This window comes from Cibotium barometz, chromosome 21, assembly GCF_041138505.1.
Source record: "Cibotium barometz isolate CiBa-2024 chromosome 21, ASM4113850v1, whole genome shotgun sequence".
NCBI classification, from domain to species: domain Eukaryota; kingdom Viridiplantae; phylum Streptophyta; class Polypodiopsida; order Cyatheales; family Cibotiaceae; genus Cibotium; species Cibotium barometz.
Window position 1 is genome coordinate 51560690 of NC_141066.1, and position 27625 is coordinate 51588314.

The window sequence follows — 27625 nt, forward strand, 5'->3', positions numbered from 1 at the left end:
ATAGCTTGGGACAACGCTTACCCACCTGCTTTTAATCGTTGCTTCATGATGCAGAGAAACATCCAATTCCCTTGTAGTTGCCATCTCTTCTAGACTTGTTGACTTGCCTCGTGGAGGCTTCCTGTGCGTCTGTCTCACCATCTGTTGGTAGATGGAATGCACTAAAGTCCACACCTAACCATGTGGCCTTTTCTTTCTTCAAGATAAACATTTTGTTCCACCTCACCTTCCAATGCCTTGGACAGGTGATCAAGGAACATACTGGAAGGCATTTCCCTTGGGACCAACCCAATCCGATGATCCTCAGATGAATAGGTGGGTGGTCGTTCCTCAACCTCATGTCCTAAAGTTGTGAAAGCAGACCTACCATCCATTGCTCTAAAGATTTTGATGTTTGAATAGCAGATTTTTACTGTGGAAAGTCAACACATTAGGGTTAGGTTTCCTACACAACTAAGGATGTCCATGATGTGATGTAGAGAGAGAAATGAAATGAAATGAAATGAGATGTTATATTAACGTCTTCAAAAGGCCATAATGACCTATGAGACCAAAAGTTACATCATGGTAGATCTGATACAATGTCTAGATAAAAAAACCCACAAAATGAAAAATAAAGATGATACTATTGGCACCTAGAAAATGAAACTGGAACTGGAATATAGCGAGGGGGGGGTACGCTATGGAGGTGAGTGGAATATAGTGAGAGGATACAATATCATGTGGGACGGAGGGGTACACTATGGAGGTGCCTCCATCTCATAATATGTGCCGCATCGGACACTGGCGGATCTCCTCAATATCCTCTGTGGTCAGCACCCTGACTGGGTGTCCCGCATGCCTCGCAAGAATAATCCGAATCTGCCGCCGCTGCAACCTCCGTCTATGCTGGGATGCCCCCCTCCGTAGTCGTGGGTGTCTGGACCACCCAAGCTCAATCGCACGATCAATCAGTGTACCCCTGGTGTGGGCGGTATCCATGTCCTGCTGCTGCTGTGGTCCATCTGGCGCAGTGATGGCTGGACTAAAGAAATCTGTAATGTGCCTCTGAGTCTGGCTCTCTGTGCGCCTAAGCAGGCTATCTCTATGTCTCCGCAGCTCAAGCAAGAACAATCCCAAACACCTCTGGTCCTGGTATCCCATGACTCTGGAAAGTGGTCCAAAACCCTCTCTGAATAAACAGTGGAAACGACCACGTATCTCATAGTATGCAGTACAATGGCATATATAATGCAGCTCTGTCTCTGGCTCCCCATGGCATACTCGGCATATCCTGGCCTCAGCTGGTATACCTCTATATCGGCCAATCTCAATCTCAAGCTGGTGTGAGGATGTGCAAATCTGACCAATAGCACATCGTACTGCATGAGACAAGTGTACATCCATGTAACTGGGTCTGATCACAAAACCATCTGCTGTGAGCTGAAGAAAATGCTCTCTGTAGAAAGCCATCTTCGTGCCCAGCTCCTCAGTCGGCTGTATCCATGTCCTCCTAATGTCCAGCTGAACTAAATCCTGACGGATGAGTCTGGTAATCTCTGTCCGTGTGAGAGTGAGAGAGGGTGTCCTCAGTCGGCTGTATCCATGTCCTCCTAATGTCCAGCTGAACTAAATCCTGACGGATGAGTCTGGTAATCTCTGTTAGAGAGAGAGAGAGAGAGAGAGAGAGAGAGAGAGAGAGAGAGACCACTCAAGAGAGAGAGTATTTGTACGTATAATGATTAGCTTTGATTGATGATATAGACACACCAAGTACAATATGATGTCAAGAAGGTATAAATATCTAGATATTATGTGAAACACTATAAGAGTGGGTTCACACCACAACACACATAACACATAAGTGAGTGTTCACACCCTTTCTGGGAACGTACACACACACACACACACACACACACACACTAGTGGACACAGAAACATGGTTACACACACACATGACGGAACACATGACGGGACACATACACATACGACTCTGAATCCCAACAAACCCCCCTTCGGAGCAAAGGTGAAGATGTATCAAGTTAGACCTTCCATAGGCACCGTGATTTGCGCTCGCAGGCACAACATGATGCAAAAGATCACAATGGCTATACCTGACGTGATACAATAGATCGCAGTCAAGCCTGCAAATAGAGCTTGACCACACACGACTATACCTTACATCAGTCTACTGAAATATCAATCCCCCCTAGATCTATAAAGAGATAGACTGGAATAGTGGAGCCTTTTATAACATAAGGCAAACATATAACAGACACGGAAAAACACACATGAGATTATTACATCTCGTTTTGGGGAACATCCTGGGCAGAGAACCCTAGACGCTCACACACACAAAATCAAACATAAATAGATTAAAAGTCAAGGTAGAAGATTTCCCCCTTGATGCCGGTGATGTCGTCCTTTTTGTGGCGTAGTTTCCAAGACATTGTTACCTACAGCGATGGCTAGAAGATAGTCGGTGAAGCCAAGCGTCTTTGATTCTGAGTTGCGGTGATGTCGGAATGCCTCAAGGCGTTACATGGAGCGATGGCTAGAAGATAGTCGGTGAAGCCAAATGTCTTTGATGCTGAGTTTCAGTGCTGCCGGAATGCTTCATGGAGGTTCTGCCACCTGTGGTATCCATGGGGGTGATGCCGGTTGATGCGGAAGGCATCAATTTTGTCATTTTGTGTCAACTTTTGAAAAATGCCCAAAAAAATAAGCGCATATGACCCTTCAATTTTTGTCGATTTGACTACGAAGTGCCAATTTTGGGAAAAGCCCCAAAAATTGAACTCACCACACACTTTAATTTTGGCTCTAGAGATTAATTTTGGCAAAACCCCCAAAATTTGGGCTTACTACAGCTCAATTTTTATGCAAATTGGCAATTTTGCAAAAACCCCAAATTTTGGGCGGGGCTTCACCAATGCTAACCTATTTCAACAAGATCATTACCATGGCACAACAATTGGGGAAGTCGAAAGAGGAGAAGCTGAAACAGTTTCTCAAGGGGTTGGATGCGACCATCCGGTTTCCTATACGAAATCTTGAGCCTTAATCGTATGATTGGACTTTGTCTCTAGCTCAAAATCAAGAGATGATGCTGATTGGAGGCAAGCCCAAGCAAGATTAGACCAGCTCAAAATCCCAGCTGCAACAACACTCATCATTGCAGCAAGGTAATGAGGCACCAAATAGTAAAGACAGCCAAAGTGGCTCCAACTCAGATGGACAGCAAGACAAAGACATAAAGCCTAGTAAGTCGCCTCAAGAAAAGGCCAAGGAAGGCATTACTGGAGGTTATCTTCAGCTAGATGAGCAAAAGTTGTACCGGGCAGAGAACCTATGTTTTTTCTGCCATCATGAGAGGCATAGTAAGAAGGATCGTACCAAGTGGCAGGCCAACAAGACCGTTAAGTAGCCATCCTCTACATTGGCCACCGTCCAAGCTAAAGCTACACCTCCAACCTCAATCGCTAATTCTGTTCAACTTTTGCCTGCCGCTTTGAATCCAGTGCCTCTAGTGGTGTTTGATGATAAGCAAGAGGGAAGAAGAAGGGCGAGGTTGTGGGGCAGAAGAAAGGTGTGATTTGTGCCTATGGCACAATGTAAGGAACAACATTTCATTATTCTCTTTGACATGGGCAGCCTCTAAGGACGCCATCTCTCCACACTTGGTTGCTAAGATGAATTGCACCTAGAACTTGTGGGGACGGGTTAACACCTGGTCTTTGTACGCATATCACACAGCAAGCCCATCAATTTCAGTTCCAAGTTCAGAGGGCTGCATTCCATCGAGACTTGATTGTTTCACCTCTCTTGGGATGTGACATGATTCCTGACACCTAGATCAAATTTTATAGTTCTAGATTTTTGTTATCTTTCTTTATATTTTGTACCCAGGATGATGTACCTCATGGATATGATGTAACCTTTAGGTCTCATAGGCCATTTTGGCCTTTTGAAGGCCTTAATACAGCCGACAGCCCAGCAGCACGCACCTCGTGGGACTCTAGTTGAGAGAGCTATCCAATTGGGCAGATCCAGATGCCCGAGGGTTCGCGGATCCTCACATCGAAGACGGTGCATACACCGGAGGATTCAGAGCATCATTGCGAGGCATCGGGCTCGTCCGACCAGGCATCTCACTATGGCAGATATCCAGGCCATCCAGCAAAGCGACCCATGCTAGAGCTCCTAGGATGATTACCACTCCAACCATATACTGTTGTACTCACTGTCACTTTTGTACTCCCCCATATTCATGTATTCATGTATCCATGTACTCATGTACCCCATTTTGACTAGTAGCATTAGCTTCCCACTCTCCCTAGTTGCTGCTTCCGGACGCTCCCTACTGATGTATTGTAGGGCTAGATACTTACCTTCAGTTCTTTCTTTTCTTTTCCAGACAGTGTATCAAATGTCACATGGTTGTAACTTTGGTCTCATAGGCTTACCTTTGGCCTTTTGAAGACGTTAATATAACATTTCATTTCATTTCATTTCTCTCTACATTGTGCTATTCATCATAAAGAACCAAGGGCTGAGAGTATTTTATCAAAGTGTAATCCTTTTCTGTAAAGCTTCGACATGTTACAACGAGTATAGTTTACCCAAGTAGCCAAAGTAATAACTGCTTTCACACCAGCTCGCCCTCTTAAGAACCACATAAGAACTCTGAAGAGAAAAAGCCCCCTACAGCACTTTCATCTAAGCCATTGTATTCTGGCTGATGCGGCTGCCTCCACTTCAAAGACATAGAGCATGTGGATCCCACAGCATACAAAAGCAAAATCATGCTCACACCAACTTTGTTATGTACGTTCTCAGGACACTGGTGGTACAGTTGAGGAGTGAACAACCCTTGACAATGCACAAGCCGCGACCCTCACCAAATGGTTTGCCATAAAGACAAAGTATGACTGCACCTTGAAGAACGGCACTTTAAAATCTTGTAAAGCATTCAAACAGCCAGCATGATGATCGATACACATGTACAAATTCAAAGATATTTAAAACAGCACACTACCTTGCTATGAAAACAGAGGTGAAAGCAAAATGTGGTTGATGCACAAAGCGTGGTGCTGTCCCATGAAATGTTGCCTTCCATAGCGTGTTATGCTTTACCAAAAAACTGTAACTCTTTGGAAGTTGATTAAAAGGCCAAGGTGTGTGATCGGTCCAAAGGTCCGTTATGCTAACCTGTAAAATGCATACAAAATTGGATGATGTGAAAAAGCAGAGTACCACTATTACACGGTGCTAATCAGTAACTCAATTATAAAACACTTGATATTGAGCATTAAACAATTGATAATAGCCTGGGCATTAAGCATATTGGGGATTTGTGGGATGGGCTGGAGAGATGCTGATCAGATTGCTGTCATGTTTGGGGCTTCAAGGTCTGATAAGGAATGGATTGAAGTGGCTCCAAAGATAGTCCAAGAGTTGGAGATTAACACAGCCTTCAATGAGGAGGAGCAGGGCAGGAGGCAGATTGGGGGAGCTCCTCTTGGTTCTCCCTCTACTTCATCCCTGAACATGCATTTGGTAGAAAAGGAGGTTGAATTCTCCTAACTAAACAAGATTTGGAGGGTAAAGCTGAGTAATGGAGGCTGGTCTCTCAGATTCCATAATCTGTGGGATGCTGGGCTGCCTTTTCATATGATTGTCTTTCTTTGGAAGGTAATGGTTGGAGCTAATTCTATTGGTTCTAAGTTGGAGGCTAGAAGAATCTCTTTTGGTAGATGCCCAAGACGTAGAACTTCAATGGAGAACTGCTGGCATGGTTTTTAGAGCTGCCCTGTTATTAGACCCATGTGGGAAGCTATGACTAGATAGTGCAAAGAGCTTTTTGGTGGGTATATATCTTGGTCTCACTAGACCTTGGGCAAGCCTGTGGGCCCTTCCAAAGAGGGTAAAAGTAGAGGTCCACATGCATATGGGATATTTGGAAGTCTAGAAATTGAATTTTGTTTGAAGGATCTGATAGCACTCAAATTAATGTAGGACTCCTTACGAGCTATGTGAAAGCTAATGTACATTGTGTGGTGCAGATCAATTCTTGGGACTCACTTGCAGTTCAAACTTTGAGGCAAAGGATAAAGTGAAGGAAAGTAAATACATTCAAAAGAACTCTCATCTACTGTTGTATTTAATACTTGGCTTTGATGGCTAGCTATGGGCAGTTGATACTATAATTTTCTTTTGGAGGATATCTCCTCATATGTAGATGGTTTCTCTTTTTTATATATTTACTCTCTTCAAAAGAAAGACGTTCTGACTGTCACATGCAGAAGAACTGCCTGTATTAAGAACTGTGCAAGATGAACAGAGAGATGTTGCTATAACAATGTTTTTCTGTATATATGTATCAATATGTCCATAGATCCTCGTCAACATGGCCTCCAAAAGGAAACACCTAGACCTATGACATGTCCCACAAAACTGAGATCAGATGACTAATGACTATACTAGGCCTTGCTATTTATAGGCTCATGGAATTGCCCCTACAACCACTCGATTGATGTCAGCCAGGTCTCTTGAACAAATAAATACCAAAAATCCCATAAAACGCTGGTCAATGCCTGAAAATGCTCCTAATCATAGCCAAAAATGAGGATTAAGCATGTCCACATGCCATGCATGTGACATCCCCTCTTGCTAAGCTTGATGACAGGAATCCACCTTCCTTCTAGATGATTGTCATTATCCCTTTACTGCATGTGGACTCCACCCTTGGCATCCTGCTTCCAAAAGTTGAAGCACTGAAGATTTTGATGCGGATGCGACCTTCCCGTACCTGAGCGAATCGCACCTTCTCTACCCGCCCCTCTCCTTTCCCACTGTCCTCAGCCCTGCCTGCCAATTACCTGCCCCCGCCACTGTTGCTCTGTTGCCCCTGATTTCCTGCTGCCCCCACTAATAAGGAGGCTTCCCATGCATGCCCAAGCTTATAACAGATGATATGTGCGCCTCTTTGGATGCCCCCTTTTCGAAGGATGAGCTAAGGCACACGCCCTCTTGAAAGGCAAATGCCTAGGGGATGATGGCCTCTCTCCATCCTTCTTTGGATTACACTGGTAACGATGTTACTACTGCTCTGCAAGAGATGTGGTGTACTAGTATGATGGCCCCTTTTATCACAGAGGGTCTTATTCACCTTGTCCCGAAAGGTAGGGACAAGACCAATCTTTGACAGTGGAGGCCCATAATTAATGCTTGGGTCTGCTTACAAAATTTAGCAAAGGTAGTGAGTATGAGGCTTCAACCTGTTCTTCAGAGAGTTATTCATGATACACAAAATGGCTTCATCCATGACATATTTTCATTCTGGGAAGATGTGGAGTGGGCTAAATCTAGCCAACAACCCCTTGCCATTCTCTTGCTAGACGTTGGAAAAGCTTATGACACAGTGGATTGGGACCAATGGCACGGATGGGTTTCTCCAAGGAGTGGATCAAAGGGGTCTCTTGCATGTAGCAAAGGCTATGGGCAGGTTTCTCATAGCTACCCTAGGGGTCTGGAGCCTCGAGCTGCCTCTTTGCACTGAGGAGGAGTTACTCGACTCAGAGTTAGCAAATGATCCTGTTATGTTTTTGGAGGCTTCACAAGCATGCCTCTCTGCTTTCCGCACTGCTTTGGAGATGTTTTGTTTGGCAGCACGCGCCTCCATCAATTGACACAACTCAGCAAGATTCTAGATTAGTGACTCTCCACAGACAGATTGGGGTTTGGATGTGGAGTTTACTTGGATTGAGAGACCAAGTACCTTGACTATCAAGTTGGCATTGACATCTCGCCTACACAACAGTTCACTCCTGTGCTCATGAGCATTAAAAGCAAACTTCAGCATTTGAGTAGCAGGAAGCTTGATTTGGCCTCTAGAGCCTTGATAGCTAACCAAGTGTTGCTGGCGACTACTTGATTTGGCAGGGTCAGCTTCGTCGGCTCATTCCGAACTTCCTCTAGTCAGGATTAGATGGCATTGTACACACCAAGACAAGAGTGGCTTGGGATACTATCATTATGCCTATGCAAGAGGGAGGATTGAAAATCATTGACCCGAAGGTGCAATGTAAGGCTTTACTTTGTAAGCTGGTAGTCAAATGATTTCTTTCCTGCACTAAACATTGGAAGGACTTTCTTTTGCAATAGATTATGAGGTGCACTCCGATTAGGAGAAGCGACTGGATTTATAGCCCACGTTTTATCTTCTTAGATGCAGAGCACCGACGACCTTCTTCGCCCTTGATGAGATCTCTTCTGCAAGCCTGGGATTGCATGAGGAGCTAGCTCATATTCCTCTACGGCCAGTTGAGGAGGATTCTAGGCAGCCCATTGTGTGGAATGACTTGATCTTGGATGAATCTGGTAGAACTCTTGGAGCAGCCACACATATCCAGTGGACTGCCTAGGCGACTCTTCTCCCTTAATTGTTGGATAGGAACAGGGTCATGGGTCTCATAGAGGATGAGGGAATGCTTCCCACCCAGCACTTCAGAGGCACTAGTCAAAGAATTATGCAAATGAATGTAGCCATACCTTACCACTTGATCACACAAAACTTCGTGGAAGGGCCTCGTCACTTATGGTTTGGGGTATTTTCAGAGATAGGGGTACCTCTTCAAGTGATTGGCCTTCCCACTTCGGGTGAGGACAACGTACCGGTCTTTTAGTCCATTCAGGATAGATGGCTCTTGAAGAGAAGTCTTGGGCAATATATCATTGAGGGTCCATCGGTCTAGCCGGTGAGAGTGGTGGGCAAAGGCAAGGACGCACATCTATATTGATCCCCCTCGAGGGATGATTACGGACTCTTGGAGCCTCTGGTTATATGATGGGTGTCCTATTAGATACTCGCACTAGGACCCTCGTGAGTAGGAGTGGAGGGATGCTTTTAACCCCATGAAAAGCATGTTTTTCTTTAGTTACACTGTGCGGAACGCTAGACGCTTAGTTCTAGAACAAATCCAAAGAGTCCCTACTTCTACACCGCATTGGGAGGATTATGGGATCACCCTTGACATTCAGGGAGCTTTTTGACGAAGGTTGTGGCACTCGTACAAGGAAACAAAGATTTCCTCTTTTATTTGGCTTTCTCTACATGATGGCCTTGCCACCAACCAGTGGAGAACCGTCACTGGCGCTAGCCCAACTTGTTTGAGATGTGGAGGAGCTTCATAGACAGTCTACCATTGCATATGGGAGCGCAAGGAGGCACAAAGTATCCGGATTGTAATTGCACACCTTTTGGAAGGATGAGGTGGGATGCCTATTTTTGTTTTGGTCCTATTGTTTGGTTGACACAGCCGGACCCACAAATCAGGTTTGAAGGGAACGACAAGATATGATTATACCGGTTACCCAAGGAGTGGGTTGGCAGTAGTACCATGTTTAGGACATGCCAAAGTCGGGCTACGTACCTCCAGCACAGAGATTGGACACTGCATGGGAGATCATTGCTAGCATCATAGCCTAGCACATTTGGAAGGCTAGATGCACTGAGGCCATGGAGGGCACAGTGCATTTAAAAGATCTGGTGTGATGTTATCCACATGCTCATGGCCACTTGGACCAAGATTCAAGGATCTTCCAGGGTTGCAGAGAGAAAACATGCCCAATTCATGAGAGAATGGGATCATGGCATTTTTTTCACTCTCATGTGGGCCTTGCTGGCAGCACAAGGCACCCGATGGGTTGAGATTTTCCCCTTGCTTGGTTTGAAATCTCCCTTGTTGTAAATTTTTTTCATACTTAATAGAAGTCTCTTTTCCACGGGGGGCAGGAAGTTGAAGCGCTCTTGACCACTTGGATCTTGTCTTGAAAACCTTTTGCCCCAACCTTGGATTGCTCCAATCTCTAGTGCTATATTCTACACTAAGGAACGTGCACCTGTTCTTCTTGTCCCCTCCCTGAGCTGAAGACCTGTACATTTCTTGGCCAAAGACATTGATCCCTTCTTGAAAACCTGCAACCCTTGTTCCTTTGCTCATCCTTGTACCATGGCAGCTGACCTGAGTATCTCAGGGCTTCATACCCCATGATACCCACCTGAGGGTCTCTACAACCCATGGCTGCCCTCATGCTAGCTCCACCGAGATACTTGATGTTAAAGAACCACTTGGCTGCGTTTTCTTGTCTAGACCAAAAACAGCCACCTTTGTACTATGGATTTTCCAAATATGCACCGATTCAGCACCTCTAGAACTTCCCCAAGGATCTCATACCAATGTCACATGCTGAAGAACTGCCTGTATTAAGAACCATGCAAAACGCGAAGATGAAAACAAAGAGAAGAGAAAGAGAGAAAGAGATGCTACTATAACAGAGTTTTTTGTATCTATGTATCAGTATGTCCATAGACCCTAGCCAACATGCCCCAAAAGGAAACACCTAAACCTATGACCTATCCCCCAAGCCTGGGATCAGATGACTAATGTTGTACTAAGAAAAGGGAGTAAAGGCTCTAGGCCAGTTGGGGTCCAACTTATGAGCCCTTGCCTTGTGGACCACCGTAGGCCACTCTAGAGAGGGCATACAAGGGGCTAAGACCCAGTCGGCAGCCCTACACGTGCTGGACAGGCAGTCGGCTAGTCTGGACAGCAGTCATCCAGCACAAGGAGCAGGCACACCACACATGTGAAAGCAAGATCAATAAAAGATGATTTTCAGCAGTCATGAGCCTTGAAGATATGGCGACAGCAGCATAAATCCATATATAAGCAGCCCTCAGCCCATTGCATAAATCATCTCATTCTTTCATAGTTTTCAGCAATAGAAAAGTGTCGAAGCATGTGTGCCTAAGCTAGTCTTGTGCAAACATCGATCTCAGCCAAGCACTCTTGTGCTTAAGTTCCAAGGCAGCCCGAAGCTCTCTTCAGGATTGAGCCTTCAGCAATGCATCTCCCTCAACAAATCTGTGAAGTAGACTAAGATTAGTCATCTCAAAGGTATGATTCAAAAGATCCATAATCGTAGCAGTGCGGTCGGGGTCAGATCCAATGAGAATAAGATCATCAACATACAAAATGATAATCATAATGTGATCCTCCACTATCAAAACATAAAGGTTCATAGTCACATGGGACGCGAATTGGGGACAGGGAACGGGGACGGAAAAGATTGAGAATGGTCATTCCCTGTGACTATAGAGTGACATGGGACGGGAATAGGAACGGGAAGATGCTGCCATCCCCAACATTCCCGAGTCTAAAAATGCCCATTCCCTGTGACTATGTAAAGGTTACTGTCGGTAGGAGTTCTCTCAAAGGAATGAGAGAAAGAAAGCATCAATCTTTTGGTACCATGCCCTAGGAGCCTATTTAAGGCCATAAAGAGCTTTCCGCAAAAGATAAACACGGTCCTCGAAACCATCGCGGATGAAGCCAAGGGGTTGTTTAACATATATTTCCTCCTGAAGGTCCCCGTTGAGAAAGGTGGACTTGAAATCCATCTGAAAGATGGGCCAAGAAAAGTGAGTAGCAATGGCAAGAGTAGTGCGAATGGTGGTATACCTGGCGGTGGGAGCAAAAGTCTCCGAGAAATCCTCACCTTCCTTTTGGGCCTAGCCCTTAGCCACCAAGCGGGCTTTATATTTGTTGAGTGAACCGTCGGCGAGAAACTTCACTTTATAAGTTCATTTGGCACCAATAAACTTCGTATGAGAAGGACGGGAAACAAGTTCCCATGTGTTATTTCCATTAATGGCATCCATTTCCACCTCCATCGCAAGCCGCCACTCAAGAATTTGTAAGGGCTCCTCTAGTGTAGAAGGCTCCGCATGATGCATCAAGGAAGTCATCAATGCAAAGTTAAACCATAAGCATGCCAACACTCTGAGGTTGTATCTGGCAGATCTCCTCAATCCGACTGGAGCAATCCCAAACTGATAAATTGTCAGAGAAGGGACTTGAGAATCCCGCAATGTAGAGTGAAGCCACCACGGAGGGAGAGAGGAACTCGGCGGAAGCGCAGGAGAGGTAAAAACCAATGGTGAGGGTGGAACCAAGGAAGGAGTTGATGAAGTTGCTAGTGATTCCGAGGATCTGGAAGTCTCCTGGGTTTCATCAAAGCGCACGTCCCGAGACAATATAACTTTCTCCTTGTTGGGATCCCAAGGCTAGAAGGCTTTGGAGTGTTCGCTATAGCCGACAAAGATCATTTTGGTGGATTTGGGGTCAAACTTCGTCCGATGAGAATCGAGAACATGAACATGAGCATCACATCCAAAGACATGGAAATGAGAAACTGATGGCTTTCTCCAAAATATGTGCCTCCTCTAGAGTCTTCCCATCGACCGCATTTGTGGGGGAACGGTTGATGATGGACACAACAGTGTTAACTACTTCAGCCCAAAACTTTTGAGGAAGTTGAGAATGAGAAAGAAGAGATCGAGCCATCTCAACCACAATCCTGTTCTTCCGTTCTACTACCCCGTTCTACTGAGGAGTGTGAGGAGTAGAAAATTGTCTCTGTATGCCATGGCAATTACAAAAATCAATGAATGCTCGCAAAGTAAACTCACCACCATTGTCGCAATGCACTTTGACGACTTTGAGGCTAGTGTCGACCTCCACCATAGCACAAGGGAGTGAAAACAACCAAATAAAATTGGTTCAAATCGATGAAGAGGTGTTGGTCAGAGTTGCCCCAAATCACAAGCTCATTCCCACCTTCACTGGATGGACACCTGCCTTTCACTGGTCTTCCAGGACCGTGCACCAATAGGCACGCCCGTACTAACGCAAGTCAAGGGGTACACCGCGGAGGGAGCATGACCTAGTTCTCCCCAATGAGCTTTACTCCCAAATTTCCTGGTGAGTCAAACCTTCACTGACTCTCAAAAGCTGTGAGAGCGCGGTTAACAACGCCACAGAGGGAAATATACTAACCACACCACGAAGAACATTCCTGAGCATGGTCAGCATATACATGCTTTGCTCCTGCACTACACAACTTAAAGAATTCTCTGAATTTAAATTAACAAATTTCAGAATTACACAAATGAGAAAACATGAGGACACCTGGTATGGTGAAAGTAATCCAAGTACAACAGGTACAATTTGTAGCGGGTACAATCAAGCACATCAAGTACAACCAGATAGTATTCAAGTTTTGTACTTGTAGCAGGTGCAACAAGTACATTAAATGCTTCACACGTGTGCAGGTACAACCAGCCAAGTACTATGCAAGTACTGTACTTGCAATAAGTATAACAGATACATTAAATGCTTCACACATGCAAGTACAGCAGGTACTGTTTGCACAGCTGGTACAGTGGGTTCAACAGGCAGGTGCAGTGAGATACATCAAGGGCAACAAGTACACCAAATGATGTTAATGTAATGGCCAACAACAGGACTGGATATAGGTGTTGATGCAACAGCCGACAGGTTCAAGAGCAACAGCCACAGTTGCATTTTTGCAGGCGGGTGCAATACAGCAATGGTAAGGCAGGTACAGTAGAGTTGTGTGGCGAGTACAACATGGCTGCAAAGCAAGTACAGCACGGTTGTAAGGCGGGTACAACAAGGCTACAAAACATGTACAGTACGGTTGTAAGGCGGGTACAGTAGGGCTGCAAAGTGGGTACAGTATGGTTGTAAGGCGGGTGTGCAATTCAGCAAGCCTTAGGCGGGTACAACACGTACAGGTACGAGGCAGCCAGCCAGTACCAGGAGTGAAGGAGAGAGAAAACCACCAACCTCACACGTTGGAAATTTCCAAAAAGAGTCCCATGCAAGGCTTTTTTTTTTTTTAAGGTTATAAAGGCTTAAAACCAATTTAATATTATGGGCACCATCAAAAGAAAATATCCAGCCCTTTTTGAAAATGTGTGTGAACACATTAGCTTATAAACATTAAAGTTAAAAGACCAAAATGAAAATACTTACCACCTGTTCACACGCCACACCACCAAGTCAGCAAACAGCATTCCACGGTACACTGGGGGCGTCCCCGTCCAGTGTACTGGCACAGCATAATAGGCAGACACGCAAACAAGTCATGCAAAAACAAATTTATGCATGCAAGCATAAATGCATGTTACAAATAATGGACGAAATCTCCCTTCCATGAAACTTGTACAAGAGATTCCTGTCGAGCACAAAACTGGCGTGACAAATATAAATAAAGATGTCCTGGTCTTTCTATGGAGTGACAATCCCATAGGTAAGACACCATCCTCGCCATACACAAGTGGCACCATCAGGCTCCCGTCCATACAGCACGAAGCAAATCACACACGGGTGACACGAAACTGGTTCCCGTCCATGTGACGCAGCACTGGTCGCACACGGGTGACACTGATCTGGCTCCCGTCCATGTGACACCATAAAACTGGCCCTTTCACATGGGACACTGGCCTAGCCCCATGTGAACATGGCACAAATCTGGCCGCCCTATGGAGTGACAGTCCCATAGCAGTGGCTCCAGAAATGGAGATGGACCAAATGGTGACACAAAGCACTCGAGGCATTCCATGCAATGAAGAAAGTTGCCTCCGAGTCTTCAATTCTCAAGTTGGCTTCATGGAATGATCCTTTTGAGGTGATTACCGATGCCAGCAATTTAGCCATAGGAGCTGACCGCCTTGATGAACTAGCTGCCCATGGGCTAGCCGACCAAGCCACTAGGGCTAGCCGACATGTTGGCCCCCTTGTTGTCCAAGCATGACCTTTTTGAAGATTGTGCTAAATCAAATGATGCAGTAGCTCTTCGGCATCGATGGATCATCATGCCAATGTTAGAATTTGTGCATCTCTCTATTGTAGGAACATAGCCCTTTTATTGGCGCACTTGTATCTTCTCATGTTTATGCTAGTCGTGAGCAATCGGCCAACCTTGTGGAGGGTTCGTGAATCTTTCCTCCTAGTCCAAGACCATGGGCACAAGCTCCTCCCATGTGATGGTGTTGAGCCTGCCATTGGTAATCAAAGAAGAGTAGAAAGCTGAGTACTGAGAAGGCAAATGCGATAGCAATGTGATGGCCATATCCTCCGATGATATCTCCTTCCCAGCTTGAAGAACTTCTTGCTGAAGAGTTTGCAACTTGTTAATGTGCTCCCGCATCGTCGATGACTTTGCAGAATTCATAACCCGCATTTGTACTTCCAAGGAAATCCTCTTCATGGGCGATACTCTATTATAGAGAGAAATCAAATGCTACCATATACCTCTAGCCAGCAGCATATGCTTGATATGATTAATTACCTGCAGTGTGCAATTGAGGAAAATGAAAGAACAGACCCTAGCATTGACACGATCCCATAACTGTGCCTATGCCTCGCGTTCCTTCCAAATCGAGGATAGCTCCCCTTCCTCTAACTCCAGCCGTGGAACCCCAACAACGATGAAATCAGCAAGGTCGTAAGACTCTAAAACAGATTCCATCATTACCTTCCATATGGCGTAGTTGTTCCCGTCCAACTGACGGTCCACTGGGAACGTGGGGAGTGTCAGGATATTCACATGCTTCTCAACCATCTCAAGTAAATCTACCATTGCGGGGATGTAACTGAAAAGGATGGGTGGGTGGCAAAACAAAAGAACTTAAACCTGCAAGTGGCTGTCCAGCAAATCAGCCCGCCTTCCTCTTGCTTCTCCTCTTCCCGAACAGTCCAAAACAGTCCACCAATCAACAACAAAACAGCCCCCCTCTTGCTCACACAATTCCCAAGATCTATCAAGAGCCTAGAGCTCTGATACCATGTTAGAATATGCAACAAAGATGATGACAAAATTTGAGAACACAAGAGCAAGTGCACTGCAGAAAAATACAGCAATAGAGAAGGAGAGAGAGAGGCGGGTAACTCTGCTATATATACACAAGAAAATCTCGGAATACCCGATACAAAAAGTGGGGGGCCATAAAATGGCCCCGCATGTGCAGTCGACCAGCAGTAGGACAGCCGACAGCATGCTAAAGGCCCACAACCAGCACAAGCTCCAATCGGCCAGCCCCAGAGAGTCGGCCCTCACACGTGTGGAGTCGGCCAGCTACAGCAGACTATCTAGGGGCAGCAGACTCAATCAGCCACCATAAGGATCAGCCAGGAGCCAAAAACAACCTCCCACATTTGGTAAAAAATAGGAAAAAATATGGAGTGGGGAAAAATGAGAAAACACCTAATCTGGGCAGGCACACCCACAACAGAGGCCCTGGTGTAAATTTACAGACAGGAGATGACTTCTAACAGCTTCATGGCCTCCTTTACGGCATTCGTTGTTGCTGTGGATATGGCTCCCCCTGTACGAACAAGGAGAACAAATTTGATGGGACCAATTATGCTCATTGGAAGCTGAATATGTGGGTCTGGTTCATTCATAAGAGTTTGTGGAATATTGTTCAAGGCAGTGAGAAGAAGCCTGAGCATTCCCAAAACTCTAGGCATTGGACCCTGGTTCAGGAGGAATTCATTGCGGAATTACAAGACTAGGAGGATTGTAATTCGAAGGCACACTTGGTGCTTGTGCAGACCATTACGAAGGAGGTCTCACCGGCCATGCAAACTCTTGCAAATGCACATCAAGTTTGGTCCAAGTTGGAGGATCTCTATGCTCGAGATTCCTTGATGAGGACAGTTACTCTACAAGGGCAACTTTACAGTCTAGTATTTTTTTGCTGATAGTTCAATGCATAGTTGTCACGGTACGAAAATACGATACCGTACGGGAATTTTTGGTATGATATAACATTTTCGGATACCGTGCGATAAAATACGGTTTTTTTTTAACACTTACAATCTTTTTTTTTTCTTTTTTTTTTTCCGGGAAAAGGATCCTTCTATTAGTTAATGAGAAAACGCCATAAGGCTACAAAGCTCACCTCGCAAGGAGGGATAAAACACAGTGAACTCCTGAGCTCCACCCCCGTGGCTGGCCGCTCTCTGGGGGGGCTACCTAGTAGTACATGTGGGAGGTGAGAAAAGCCAGACTGGAGGCCTGTAGTGCCAAGTGACATCCTCGCCCCTCGCGGTGAGGAAAGGGCCAGGGTGCCAAGTGCGGAGGAAAGCCTTGCGGCGCCCTCTCATGCGATCCGAGTCGCCCTGGAGTTTCCCCCAGTGTCCTCTCAAGGTGTGAATGATGTCCACCCAGAGGGCCTGTATGACCTCCGCCGGTGGAGTCGCCTGGCGGTCAATGGCCTCCCTGCATCGGGCTCTCCATATGTGCCAAGCCGTCATGCTGCTGATCATCTCCCATCTGTGCCCAACCCCCTCCTGAGGGGCTGCCGATGAGAAGTCTGGCGTCGGAACCACCGCCATCGCCCTGTCAGAGACCTGGATGGTCGCGCTGCCAGGGACGTCCTCATATCCAAGGGCCGGGCCGCTGTCCGTGGCCCAAGCCACCGCACCCCACGTCACCAGCATCTCACCTGGTGAGCCTGCAAAAACCATCCTGAGAGCGCGCTGCCAGACCTGCTGAGCCTGTGGGCAATCCCATAAGCAGTGCCGCTGCGACTCCTGTGCATGGCCGCACCGAGGGCAGGACGCTGGGTGTCTGCCAAAAGCTAGCCATGCCCCCACAGCCAGTCCTCTATGCGCTGTGAGCCAGAGAAAAAGCGTCACCTTCCGGGGCCGGAAGCTGGCCCACAGGCGCTGCCAGAAGTCCCTAAGAAAGGCAGGGGAGAGCCCCTGTCGCCGCCAATGCTCGGCCGCCGCCGGGGTGCTCGCTATCCTGTGCCTCTGAATCCGCCGCCCCAGCCTCGCTGTGTACTGAAAAAAGGGGATGCCTGGGCTGGTAGGGGCCAAGTAGGGATCTCGCCAAAACCACTCACCTGGATCCCACTGAAGGCGAATAAGAGGCCTGCTGTCCCAAGCCCATAATCTCCAAGAACAGTCCTCTCCTATCGAGGCCGGTGAGGGGTCTACATGCCACTGTCTCTGATGAAAGCCGACCACCCGCACCCTCTGAAGAATACAACCCTGGAGCCCATCCAAATCTAGTCGTGTCCTCTGAAGCTGGCCACCCTCTCCCACCTCGAAAGTGAGTGGGGCGACTCCCTCCGCTGTGCCGCAGACCGCTAGAAGGATCTCATGCCGAGTAAAGACACCCATCCACTGTGGAGGTGGGGGGTCCTGTACTGGGGTCCGCCACTCCCGGGGGATGGCCGCCTCGATGTCCTGTCTCATCAACTCTCTGCCCCTCATCCCACTGAGTCTCCTCTCCTGGGCCTCAAGAGGCAGCTGCTGAAAACATATCCAGTCGTCCAGGGACTGGGCTGGGCCGGAGCTCAAAGGGCCCCACGACACGTGAGACCGCGATCCAACCATATGGCCACTGGGAAGTCGAATCAAGGGGTTCCAGATCAATGGCTGCCTCAGGCGCTCCTCATCGGTGCCCGGAGGAGTCTGGAAGAGTGACGGCCTCAGATGCGACCAGGCCCTCAGAAGGCTAGCTGCAAAACGCTCCTCGAAGCCAAGGCCCACTCCTCTGGATCGCTGCTCTGTAAAGATCCACCTAATGCTGGGGGTCCAGGGGCCGCTAAGAGAGGGGGTGCGGCTGAGCATCCTGGAAACAAGAAACTCCTTCCACGGCTCAGCGCCTGGCAGGAGGCCACGAACTACCAGCTTGCCAAGCAATGCTCGGCTTTGGCAAATAGGATCAACAATGCCCGGGCCGCCTCTCTCCCTCGGCTGAGTGATCACCGCCCATGCCACCTTGGCCCTGGCGGGCCGCCCGTCGCCACCGGACCAAAGAAAGTTCCTGATGAGCCGCTGCACCTGGCCAATGCATGCCCGAGAGAAGGCCCAGCAGGAAGTGATGTACCACATAGTAGCAAGCAGAACCTGGTTGGCCACAACTACTCGGCCAGCCAGAGATAAACGAGCGGTACTCCAATACAGAAGCTTCTTCCGAATGCTCAGAAGAAGGGGGGCTATCTGCTGCTCCGGAGATATGTCAATGCCCACATAACATCCCAAATAACGCACTGTAGTGCCAGGGGGCAGCCACTGAAAACCGTCAACTGGCCTCCAAGTCGGGGGGGGCATAGAGCTGACCCACAGCCCACACGACTTGTGCCAGTTGATCAAAGCGCCCGAAGCTCTGCAAAACCTGTCCATGGCTAAGGCGAAGCGGCGGAGGTTCTCCTCACCTCCCTGAAGATAGACAGCAGTGTCATCCGCAAACTCCGAGTCTAGGAGCTCCTCCGAGGTACGGATGGGAAGCTGGAGGCCCCGCAAACCTGTATCCTGTGCCGTCAAAAAAGTGCTCATGGCCTCCGCCACAAAAAGAAAAAGAAAGGGCGCTAAGGGGCATCCCTGCCGCACCGAGCGCGAGAGCTGGAACCTCTCTCCGCGCACGCCCTGTATCAGCACCTGGCTATGAGCCGATGAGTAGAGTGCAGAGACCCCACGGATCCACTGAGGGGGGAAGCCCATCCTCTCCATAGTGCCTTCCAAGAAGGCCCAGTCCACCCGATCATATGCCTTCTCGAAGTCGAGAAGGAGCACTGCCAGATCCTCCTGTCGAAATCTAGCCAGAGCCGTAGCCTCCCAGAAGGAGAAAATGTTATCCAGAATGCTCCTATCCTGGATGAAGCCAGTCTGCGTGGAGTGGATGATGTCCGGAAGGTGAGGCTGAAGCCGCCTGCTGATCGCCTTAGCTAGGACCTTGTAGGCCGTGCCTAGCAAGGTGATCGGTCTCCACTGTCTAATCTCCAGTCTGTCTCCTCCCTCTTTGGGGATCAAGTGGATCAAACCCTCAGCCATGCTGTCCGGCATGACTCCTGACTCCATAATCTCCTGGAATGCCAATCTGAAGCCCCTGTGTAAGAGGCCCCAGTACCTCTGGAAGAAAGCCACCGAGAGACCGTCCTCTCCTGGGCATTTGCCCCGAGGTAATGCCTGAAGAGCCTCCTCCAGTTCCGTATCCGAGAAGGGGGAGAGAAGGGAGTGCTGTAAATGGGCCGGCACAACCGGTCTCGTGAAGCTCCAGACTGCCTCCCGAGCCTCTCTCACCCTGTCATCTGCTGGCTCAGCAGAGAGAAGGTCCCTGTAAAAATCTGTGGCTATAGTCCGAACCCTGGGGGGATCCACCACAACCTGGCCATCAGCCTGCCGGAGACGCCTGAGACCCTCTCGTCTGAAGCGAGGCCCTGTCGCCTCAAAGAAGTCTCGAGTCACTCTGTCCCCAGCCTGTGTCCAAAAGGAAGCCCGAGCATGGAATCGGAACTCCACCCTCCTCTCCTCGATGGATCTGATCTCCGTGCGAGCTGACTCCATCTGCTCTGAGATCCAAGGGCTCGTAGGATCCCTCTCCTGGAGTCTCTGGAGGGACGCTAGACTCCTCCGTAGGCTCCTCTCCTGCTCTCTGAAAGCCTCCAGCCGGTCCAAGGCAGCCTGTCTGAGCATCTGGCTAATCTCCTGTAAGCCACTGGCAAGATCGCTGGCTGCCGATCCTCTCCTGAACTGCAGCTCCTGCCAGACCTGCTCAACTCCGATCGCAATCTCGGGCTCCTCTATGAGACAATCTGGAATCCGGACGCTCTGGCTCTGCTCTTCCCTTATGGGGTCCTCAATCTGGAGAAGCACTGGATGGTGATCTGAAAACGAGGAGCCTGCAAGTATGCCCACTGTGCCACCTCTATCGCAGGCCCACTCATCAATGTAAAACCTGTCGATGCGGGATAGGTTAACCCCTGTGGCCCGTCTATCCGAGCGCGAGAAAGATAGGCTCCCCTGCAACCTGCCAAACTCCGGGAGAGTCCACGGATCCTGGCCTCTCACCTGAAGCACTAGTTCCTCCCAGGCAGCTAGCTCCGGCCCATGAATGGTCTCCTGGCTGCCCCCCATCCTGTCCTCTGCATCCTCTAGCATGTTGCAATCCCCTCCGAGGCACCAGTGGTCTGCCAAGGGGAGGGACTGCCTAATGGTGCTCCAGAACTCGGCTCTCCCGGTCGCCCCATTAGGGGCGTAGAAGTTGAGGAAGCCAATGCGGTCTTCCCCAACCCGAAGGATGATCCACTGCGCACGACCCTGGACCAGAATGCCAGAGTCCACAACTTCAGATAGAAGCTGCTCGCTGACTGAGATGCATACTCCACCCTGGTTCCCCTGGGAGCCATATGCCGGTGACCAAAAAGTGTGACTCCTGCCAGGCAAGATCTTCCCGCAGGTGCGGGTACGCCCAGCAGAAAGGTGGTGCTCCTGGATGAAAAGGATATCGATGGGTCCTCCAACGAGAGCCCTCTGGATCTCCTGGCGAAGTCTGCCCCGGCCAATGTAGCAGCGATGTCCACCGAGACCCTAGATGTTCCATGAGAGGATCCTCATGGATGAGCTATGGCAAGTGAAGCAACCTCCACTGGCTCACCCCTCTCAGCCGGCCCGGATGATCTGCCCTCCACTCTGTGAGTCTTGGGCGCCGGCTTGGAGGGAGAATAATCACTGTCTGTCCGGGTGCGGAGTCTCTCCAAAAAAAGGGTGACCTGTCTCTGTGTCCAGCCCCACTCCGCCTTCGCCCTGTCCAGGGCATAGGCGTGAGACCAATCCTCTGCATATATGTATCTAAAGGTAGGCTGCACCCTCGGGGCGGCATGGAGGAGAATCAGAAGCACCGCCTCAACTGAGGTGTGGACCGGATCCGCCCGCCAGTCTCCTATACCAAACAGGCTCATGCGGGCTGAGTGTAATCGGGTCTGCAATAGGTCCGTGAGCCCCAAGTCACTGAAGTGATGAGAAAACTCCAGTATCTGATCACGCAAAACTTCCTCTACAGGATGGCACACCACGCAAACTCGCAAGGGCGCGACCAGTGTCTCGAACGGGCCAGCATCCAGCTGGAGGCACCTGAAAAAACCGTAATCCACTGGTAGCCCCATCACTCGCGGGGGCCCCCCAGGGGAGGCTGGAGAGAACTCTGTGGCGGGCGAGGCGAGGATCGCCATCTCCACCGGCCCGGAGTGGCGGTGGAACAGCCGCTGGACTGAGCTCTGGCCTACCCAGCTGCGCTGCCCCGGGGCAGTGGGTGGTCTGGCGAAGTATCCTGGAGAGGCCGAGGGAGGGATGGGGGCTCGTGGCGAGGAGGGGGGAGAGCGAGGAGAGGATGGAGAGGCATCTGCCAGAGGATAGGTGTCAGGGGGGGCCGCCGGGGGAGGTGGGAGAGGGGGGGCTGGGGGGGGAGAAGGAAGGGTGGAAGGAGTGCTCTCCGGGTGAGGGGAAGGGGAGCCGGGGGTCGAAGAGTGCGGCCCAGGATCCTCAGGAATCTGCTCCAAGGAGGGTGGGGGGCCCCCCGCGGGGGGAGGTGGGAGCGGGGTCTCCACGTGGGAGGCTCCACCAGCGGCCTCAACGGGCACTGAGTCTGAATCCTCGTCCATCGGGGTGGGACCTGCTGGCCGCCTATCCCTGACAGGAGCATAAGTGCGGGTAGGTGCCTGTACGCCAGCCGGAGTCGCCTGTCCGCCAGCCTGTGCTGCCTGCTGGCGTCTGCGACGACAGTCCCTGCGGGCCGGGCGTTTCCGCCGGCGAACCTCCTGCCATCCGCCAGCCTCCTGGGACTGCGCGGCATCCTCCGCCGGGGCCTGCTCGTCAGATGATGGCGCCTGCTGTGACGAGCCAGGGATGTCCGGTCTCTGAAGTGGATGGCCACCCCTCGGGTCTCCTGCTGCAGGGGGTCCGGAGGCGGCATAACGTGAAGGATGAGCCCCCTTGCGGGGACAGGCGCGTGCGAGATGGCCCATCTCCCGACATATGTAACACTGGCCGGGGAGGCCCGAATACTCCACGCGCTGTATCATATGTCCTCCAGAAAGACAAGGGAGAAGGATCGTCTTCGGGAGGGACTCCGGTGACGGAACCACAACCCGAATGGCCGGGAGTCCTGCTGCCCGAGCAATCACTGAAGCCGCTGTCTGAGGCGTCTTTTTTCCTCAAGGTGGGGAGGGAGAACTCGTACCATCATACAACACCGTACGGTACCGTACGAATGGGTTCATACCGGTACGAGAAACAACTATGGTTCAATGCTATCGTTTTAATGAAGGCCATGGTTATCCATGACAAGTTATTACTAGCAATGGGTGTCACCTTGTTCTCTGCTCAATTGGCTGCACTTATCCTGACAAAGCTTCTTCCGAAGTTTGATGTGGTTTCTCAGGCTTAGCAGTGCCAAGTCATAGAAAGCAATTTGAATTGATGACCTCAGCTCCCTTCTCTTGGAAGAAGAGTCTGTCCTCATTTCATAGCGAAAGGTCAAGATGTCTCTTAATGGTCAGGATCACGTACTTGCTTCAGTACAGAAGAAAGGTCAGAGCCAGTGCCACTCTTGAGGGAAGAAAGGAAATTTGTATAAAGACTACTTGTCCAAGAAGAAGGACAAGGGCAAGGGCAAGGGCAAGGGCAAGGGCAAGGGCAAGGGCAAGTCTTCATCCTAGAAGAAGAGCAAAGACCGAACACAGGACACTAATTCAAATGCTTCTAGTGACCCATCTTGGGCTCCAAGGGCACTTCCGGCCCAGGAGGACCGGGATGGTGTTCTCTAGTTATTCAGATAGTTTCCCCCCACGTGCCTCCAGCTAGAGAAGGCTTGTGGGTAAGAGAGGGGGCTGTTAGCAACTCCAATTTTTTGGTGCATGGGAACCGTGAGTCAGAGTTCCAAGTATGGAAAATCTAGCAAGACAAGGTCAGCAGATGTGTTCCAAGTTCATTGCTTGTTGTAGCAGAGACTATGGACAGGACGTGTTACGAGTTCATTGTTCGAGGTTTTGGGGCATGATGTGTTCATAGTCTACCATTGGGGGATAATGGGTGCAGTTTGTCCGACAACTCATCATTCTATATACTTGGAGTTCACTGCACACTGGTGTGGGACTTCGGAGCCAAGCAAATTTCTTTGTTGTTCAGGGTGGCATTTTGTTTCGAGGAGTCAGGTTGGCGAGTGTTCTTTACAAGGTGTATCCGGTACTACGCAATGCTGGAGTGTCCATGGTTGCATCTTCCTCAGCTTATCTTCTTCAAACTTCTACACACTATGAGCTGCAGAGGGGGTGTTAGAATTTTATGCATCTCTGTGTTGTGGGAACATGGCCCTTTTACCGGCGCACTTGTATTTTCTCATGTTCATGGCCTCCTTTATAAAGGACTTCTCTCAACACTTGTTTATCCATCCAATCCTCAAGCACACTGTAATGTCAATCTGCCGGCTATTGCCATTGTAATCCTCTTGCTATTAATCACAGTGATCTTGTCTGCATTCTCCATCTCTCTCTCTCTCTCTCTCTCTCTCTCTCTCTCTCTCTCTCTCTTCCTTTGTCTATGCTTCCACCTGTGCATAATCCAACAGCCAATGTTTAGTATGTGTCGATGAGAGGGGCACGACTGGTAGCATATCTTCTCAGCAAGCTTACAAGAGTGTTACTGCTATCTGGGAATCTGTGTTGTGCCCCTGGTGGCATATAAAAATTGGCCTCATGTCCAGAGGAGGCCGCAGAGAATGACAGTCCAGCTGGAGTTGGCTGTCCATCATTTTGTCCTTTTTGGGCATGAGGTGTCAGTCACTAGTCAGCATTTAGGTGGGAGACTCAACTTTCAGTATGTAAAAAGGGGGCACCCATCCCATCAAAATGCTGGATGCTCATTGGCTGTGCACCCATCCTGAATTTAACCAGCCTAGATCACAGGAGCATTCCGCATATCCCGAGGGCAAGTCACCACTGATTTGCACTCACCAATGAATACACAGCTTTGAACTAAAGGCTCCATCATGCATATTTAATATGTGCAAGTTCTGATTTAATGATGAGCATAGTGCACCGTTGTGAGCTCTGGTCCAAAGACAACTTCCCAATGGCCATCAGAGTAGGCTTGGGTAATGCCAGGCAATTGTACATGCCCGAACCCCGCGCAGTTTTGCCGCCCGGTATACAATTGTCTGCATAGCTTACTAGGCCAAATGCGGGGCATCAGACATCACAGTAGATCAGTCAAGAGGTAAGATGCTTAAGTCAGGCAGCCTGGTGGCACATGGACCGCACGACACTGCTGGGCAGGTTGGCCAGGAGGCCAGGCAGGTCGAGCAGTTGGTCACGCAACAGCAGCAAGGTGTGGATCTGGTCGGATAGCGGATCGGGCAGGCTGACCATCAGAAGGAGGCGATTGTACCTATTAAAGCCTCCCCCCTTCCCTAATTCTTCATCTGATCCCAGTCCAGGGGCAGATTAATAGAGCATCTCACGCATTCGGGAAGGCATCAAGTCCAAGACAGTTCAGTACTCCACTTCAGCAGAGGAGCAAAGACAAGCATTTTGCTACAAACCATTGTATCTTCAACGAGTCACTCACTAGGCAGGTTGTTCTGGCAAGAAAATGTTCAGAGCAGCAAGGGTGGCTGCTGTTCAGTCTGGGTACGAATGCCAAAGCACAACTGAGTAAAAAAAGAGATATCAGATTAAGATATGCATTGTACTTATTTCACCTGCATAATAAAGCACACACACCATAAGGTGGGGGCTCTTTAGTGGGTTATTATGACCCAATGCTGTGTCTGGTGTGCTCTCTCTCCTCTCTTATCTTCAATTAATTCACCAAAGCATGCACAATGCAATTATGCATGTAAAAGGCTTCCATTGATATCAGAGCAGAGCAAGGCCATGTTGCGTGCATGAACCAGTAGTATGAAGGCTTCCAAGTGTGACACAAAAGTAGGTGCAGATGTGTGAAAAGTTGGACGTTGGGCACAATAATGGCAACCACCATCCCAGGTGGTTGATCGCTATACCCCATCCCATCAGCAAGATGGGGTGAAGTTGGGTGTTCAGATAAAGCAAGGAAATTAGATGCTTCAAAATGTGCATCTTACACAACTAGAAAAGTTCAAAAAATGGGTATGTCTAAATGGTATCAGCAAGGAAATAAATAAACTACATAAGCTGCAGTGCAGAATTGCAAAAAAAAACAAGGAAAACAATGACCTGATACTCATCACCATATTCAAGCTCGAAAGTAGTCTTGATGGCCTCCGCTGAGGCTCTATGGCCACCACCCGTGTCGCTCATCAATATCAACACTCTTTTCTGCTTGTCTACCATGGCCATTTCATGCTGTCCACCATCATCGCCGCTTGCATCTGCCTTTCCATTCTCATCTTGTTTCCCAAATGCTTCCAAGCTGGAACATGAAAACCCTGAGGGCACTCTGTCACAGTGCCATCTTACAGACCCATTGAAAATGTCCCAAAACTTGGCATGATGACTGTCGTGTCTTGCCATTACGACGGCAGCCTTCACCCCAAACCCTAGATTCCCTAACCTGAATTCCCCACTACTGATAAGCTGGCTCCTAGAGCTGTGAACAGGCAAGCAACATGGGGAGGCTTTCTCTGCCAGTGGAACTTCTTTGTAGAAAGTGTACGAGAGGTTGAGGCACTCAAACGAGGTCGCCATAGGCAGGATAACAGGGGGGCCTTGAAGCTTCACTGACCCATCACAGCCAGAAGAGTTCTGCATCTCTTTTTTTCTAATGTTTTGACAATGGCGGTCTGTTAAGCTACTAAATGGAAAATAATCTGTCTATGAGCTTTCTTCTTAATCCGCCATGGCCAGAAGAATTTTGCATTTTCCTCTGACAAGATCCCTTCTATCGCCCACTATGGGCGACAAGTAGGGTTGCTCACGGTAACACGGATGGATGTTAAGTAAATGTGGCAAGCTAATCAAGTGCTTGGTGGGCATTGACCCCTTGTGAGCCCTAGTGGTCTTTCTTGCCGGTGCGAGCTGATTAGCTATACATAAACTCCCTGGTATGCCACTGCTTGACGAGTTGTTCAGTGATAGATCTGTGCTAAACCACAAGAAACCAGCAATGCGTTGAAGGAAAAACAGGCGGAAAAGCTCGCTGTCTGGGTTCACTGTGGCAGCTAGAGAGAAGGCAAGTCGAAGTTTAAACCCACTCTACACCCCTATCACGTGACACCGCACGCTGCACTATGGATAGCTAAAGCTGGATATCATGGATGTTCGAACACAATCTATTTACCAGACACACTAGGATAAGCTAAAGCTTGGGAGATATGCTCAAACACTAGGATAAAGGGGGGCCGGGGCTCTTTCTCAGATCTCTCTCTCTCTCTCTCTCTCTCTCTCTCTTGCAGATAAGCTAAGCTGTCCGATTTCCAAATTTCAAAAACCACCATAAATGTAGAGTACCTATGCATACAAGTGTTTGATTCAAAATAAATATGGCACCACAATGTTTTCTTTATTAATTAATTAATTATATCTTGTTATTTTTTGGACTTGGCATGGAGTCATAGGTCGTAGCTACATGTTGTTACACGTGTCGCAACTTGGTGTTGTTTTTCGACATATGCATGCGCATTTTCCTGGGTCTTTAATATGTTGTTGTTTGACTAGTGCATGCGCATCTTCCCGCATCTTGCGAGAGGGACGCTTCTTGCTGTTCTCGAGGGTGTCGGCTCCGGAGTGCTGTGTTTCCTTTCTCGTGGTGTCAACGTCGCAACTCGTCTCTTTCCTATTTGTTGGTCTAATGCAAGGATGCTGTAGAAGGTGGATTTGTGATGCATGTGCCTTATTGGATGTTTCTGGTTCTTGACGTGTTGCTCTACATGTCCTTTCTTATTGATGCCGTCTGCGTTCTGGAAGCATGGATCATGTGGGTTGGTCCTGCACGCTACATGTGGC

The 27625-nt window shown here is 48.9% G+C and overlaps 1 protein-coding gene across 1 annotated transcript in view; it reads right to left on the reverse strand.

Annotated features, from left to right (window-relative positions):
* The window catches only part of LOC147627335 (monogalactosyldiacylglycerol synthase, chloroplastic-like), a 52253-nt gene extending 25288 nt beyond the window's left edge, over positions 1 to 26965 (reverse strand). Inside the window, exons 1-2 of the mRNA XM_086815970.1 lie at positions 25898 to 26965; positions 5018 to 5190 (exon numbers count right to left, since the gene is read on the reverse strand). Coding sequence (XP_086672096.1) covers positions 5018 to 5190; positions 25898 to 26431 — 707 coding nt within the window. The 5' untranslated portion in view covers positions 26432 to 26965. The remainder of the gene's footprint in view (positions 1 to 5017; positions 5191 to 25897) is intronic.
* Between the last annotated feature and the right edge of the window lie 660 nt (positions 26966 to 27625).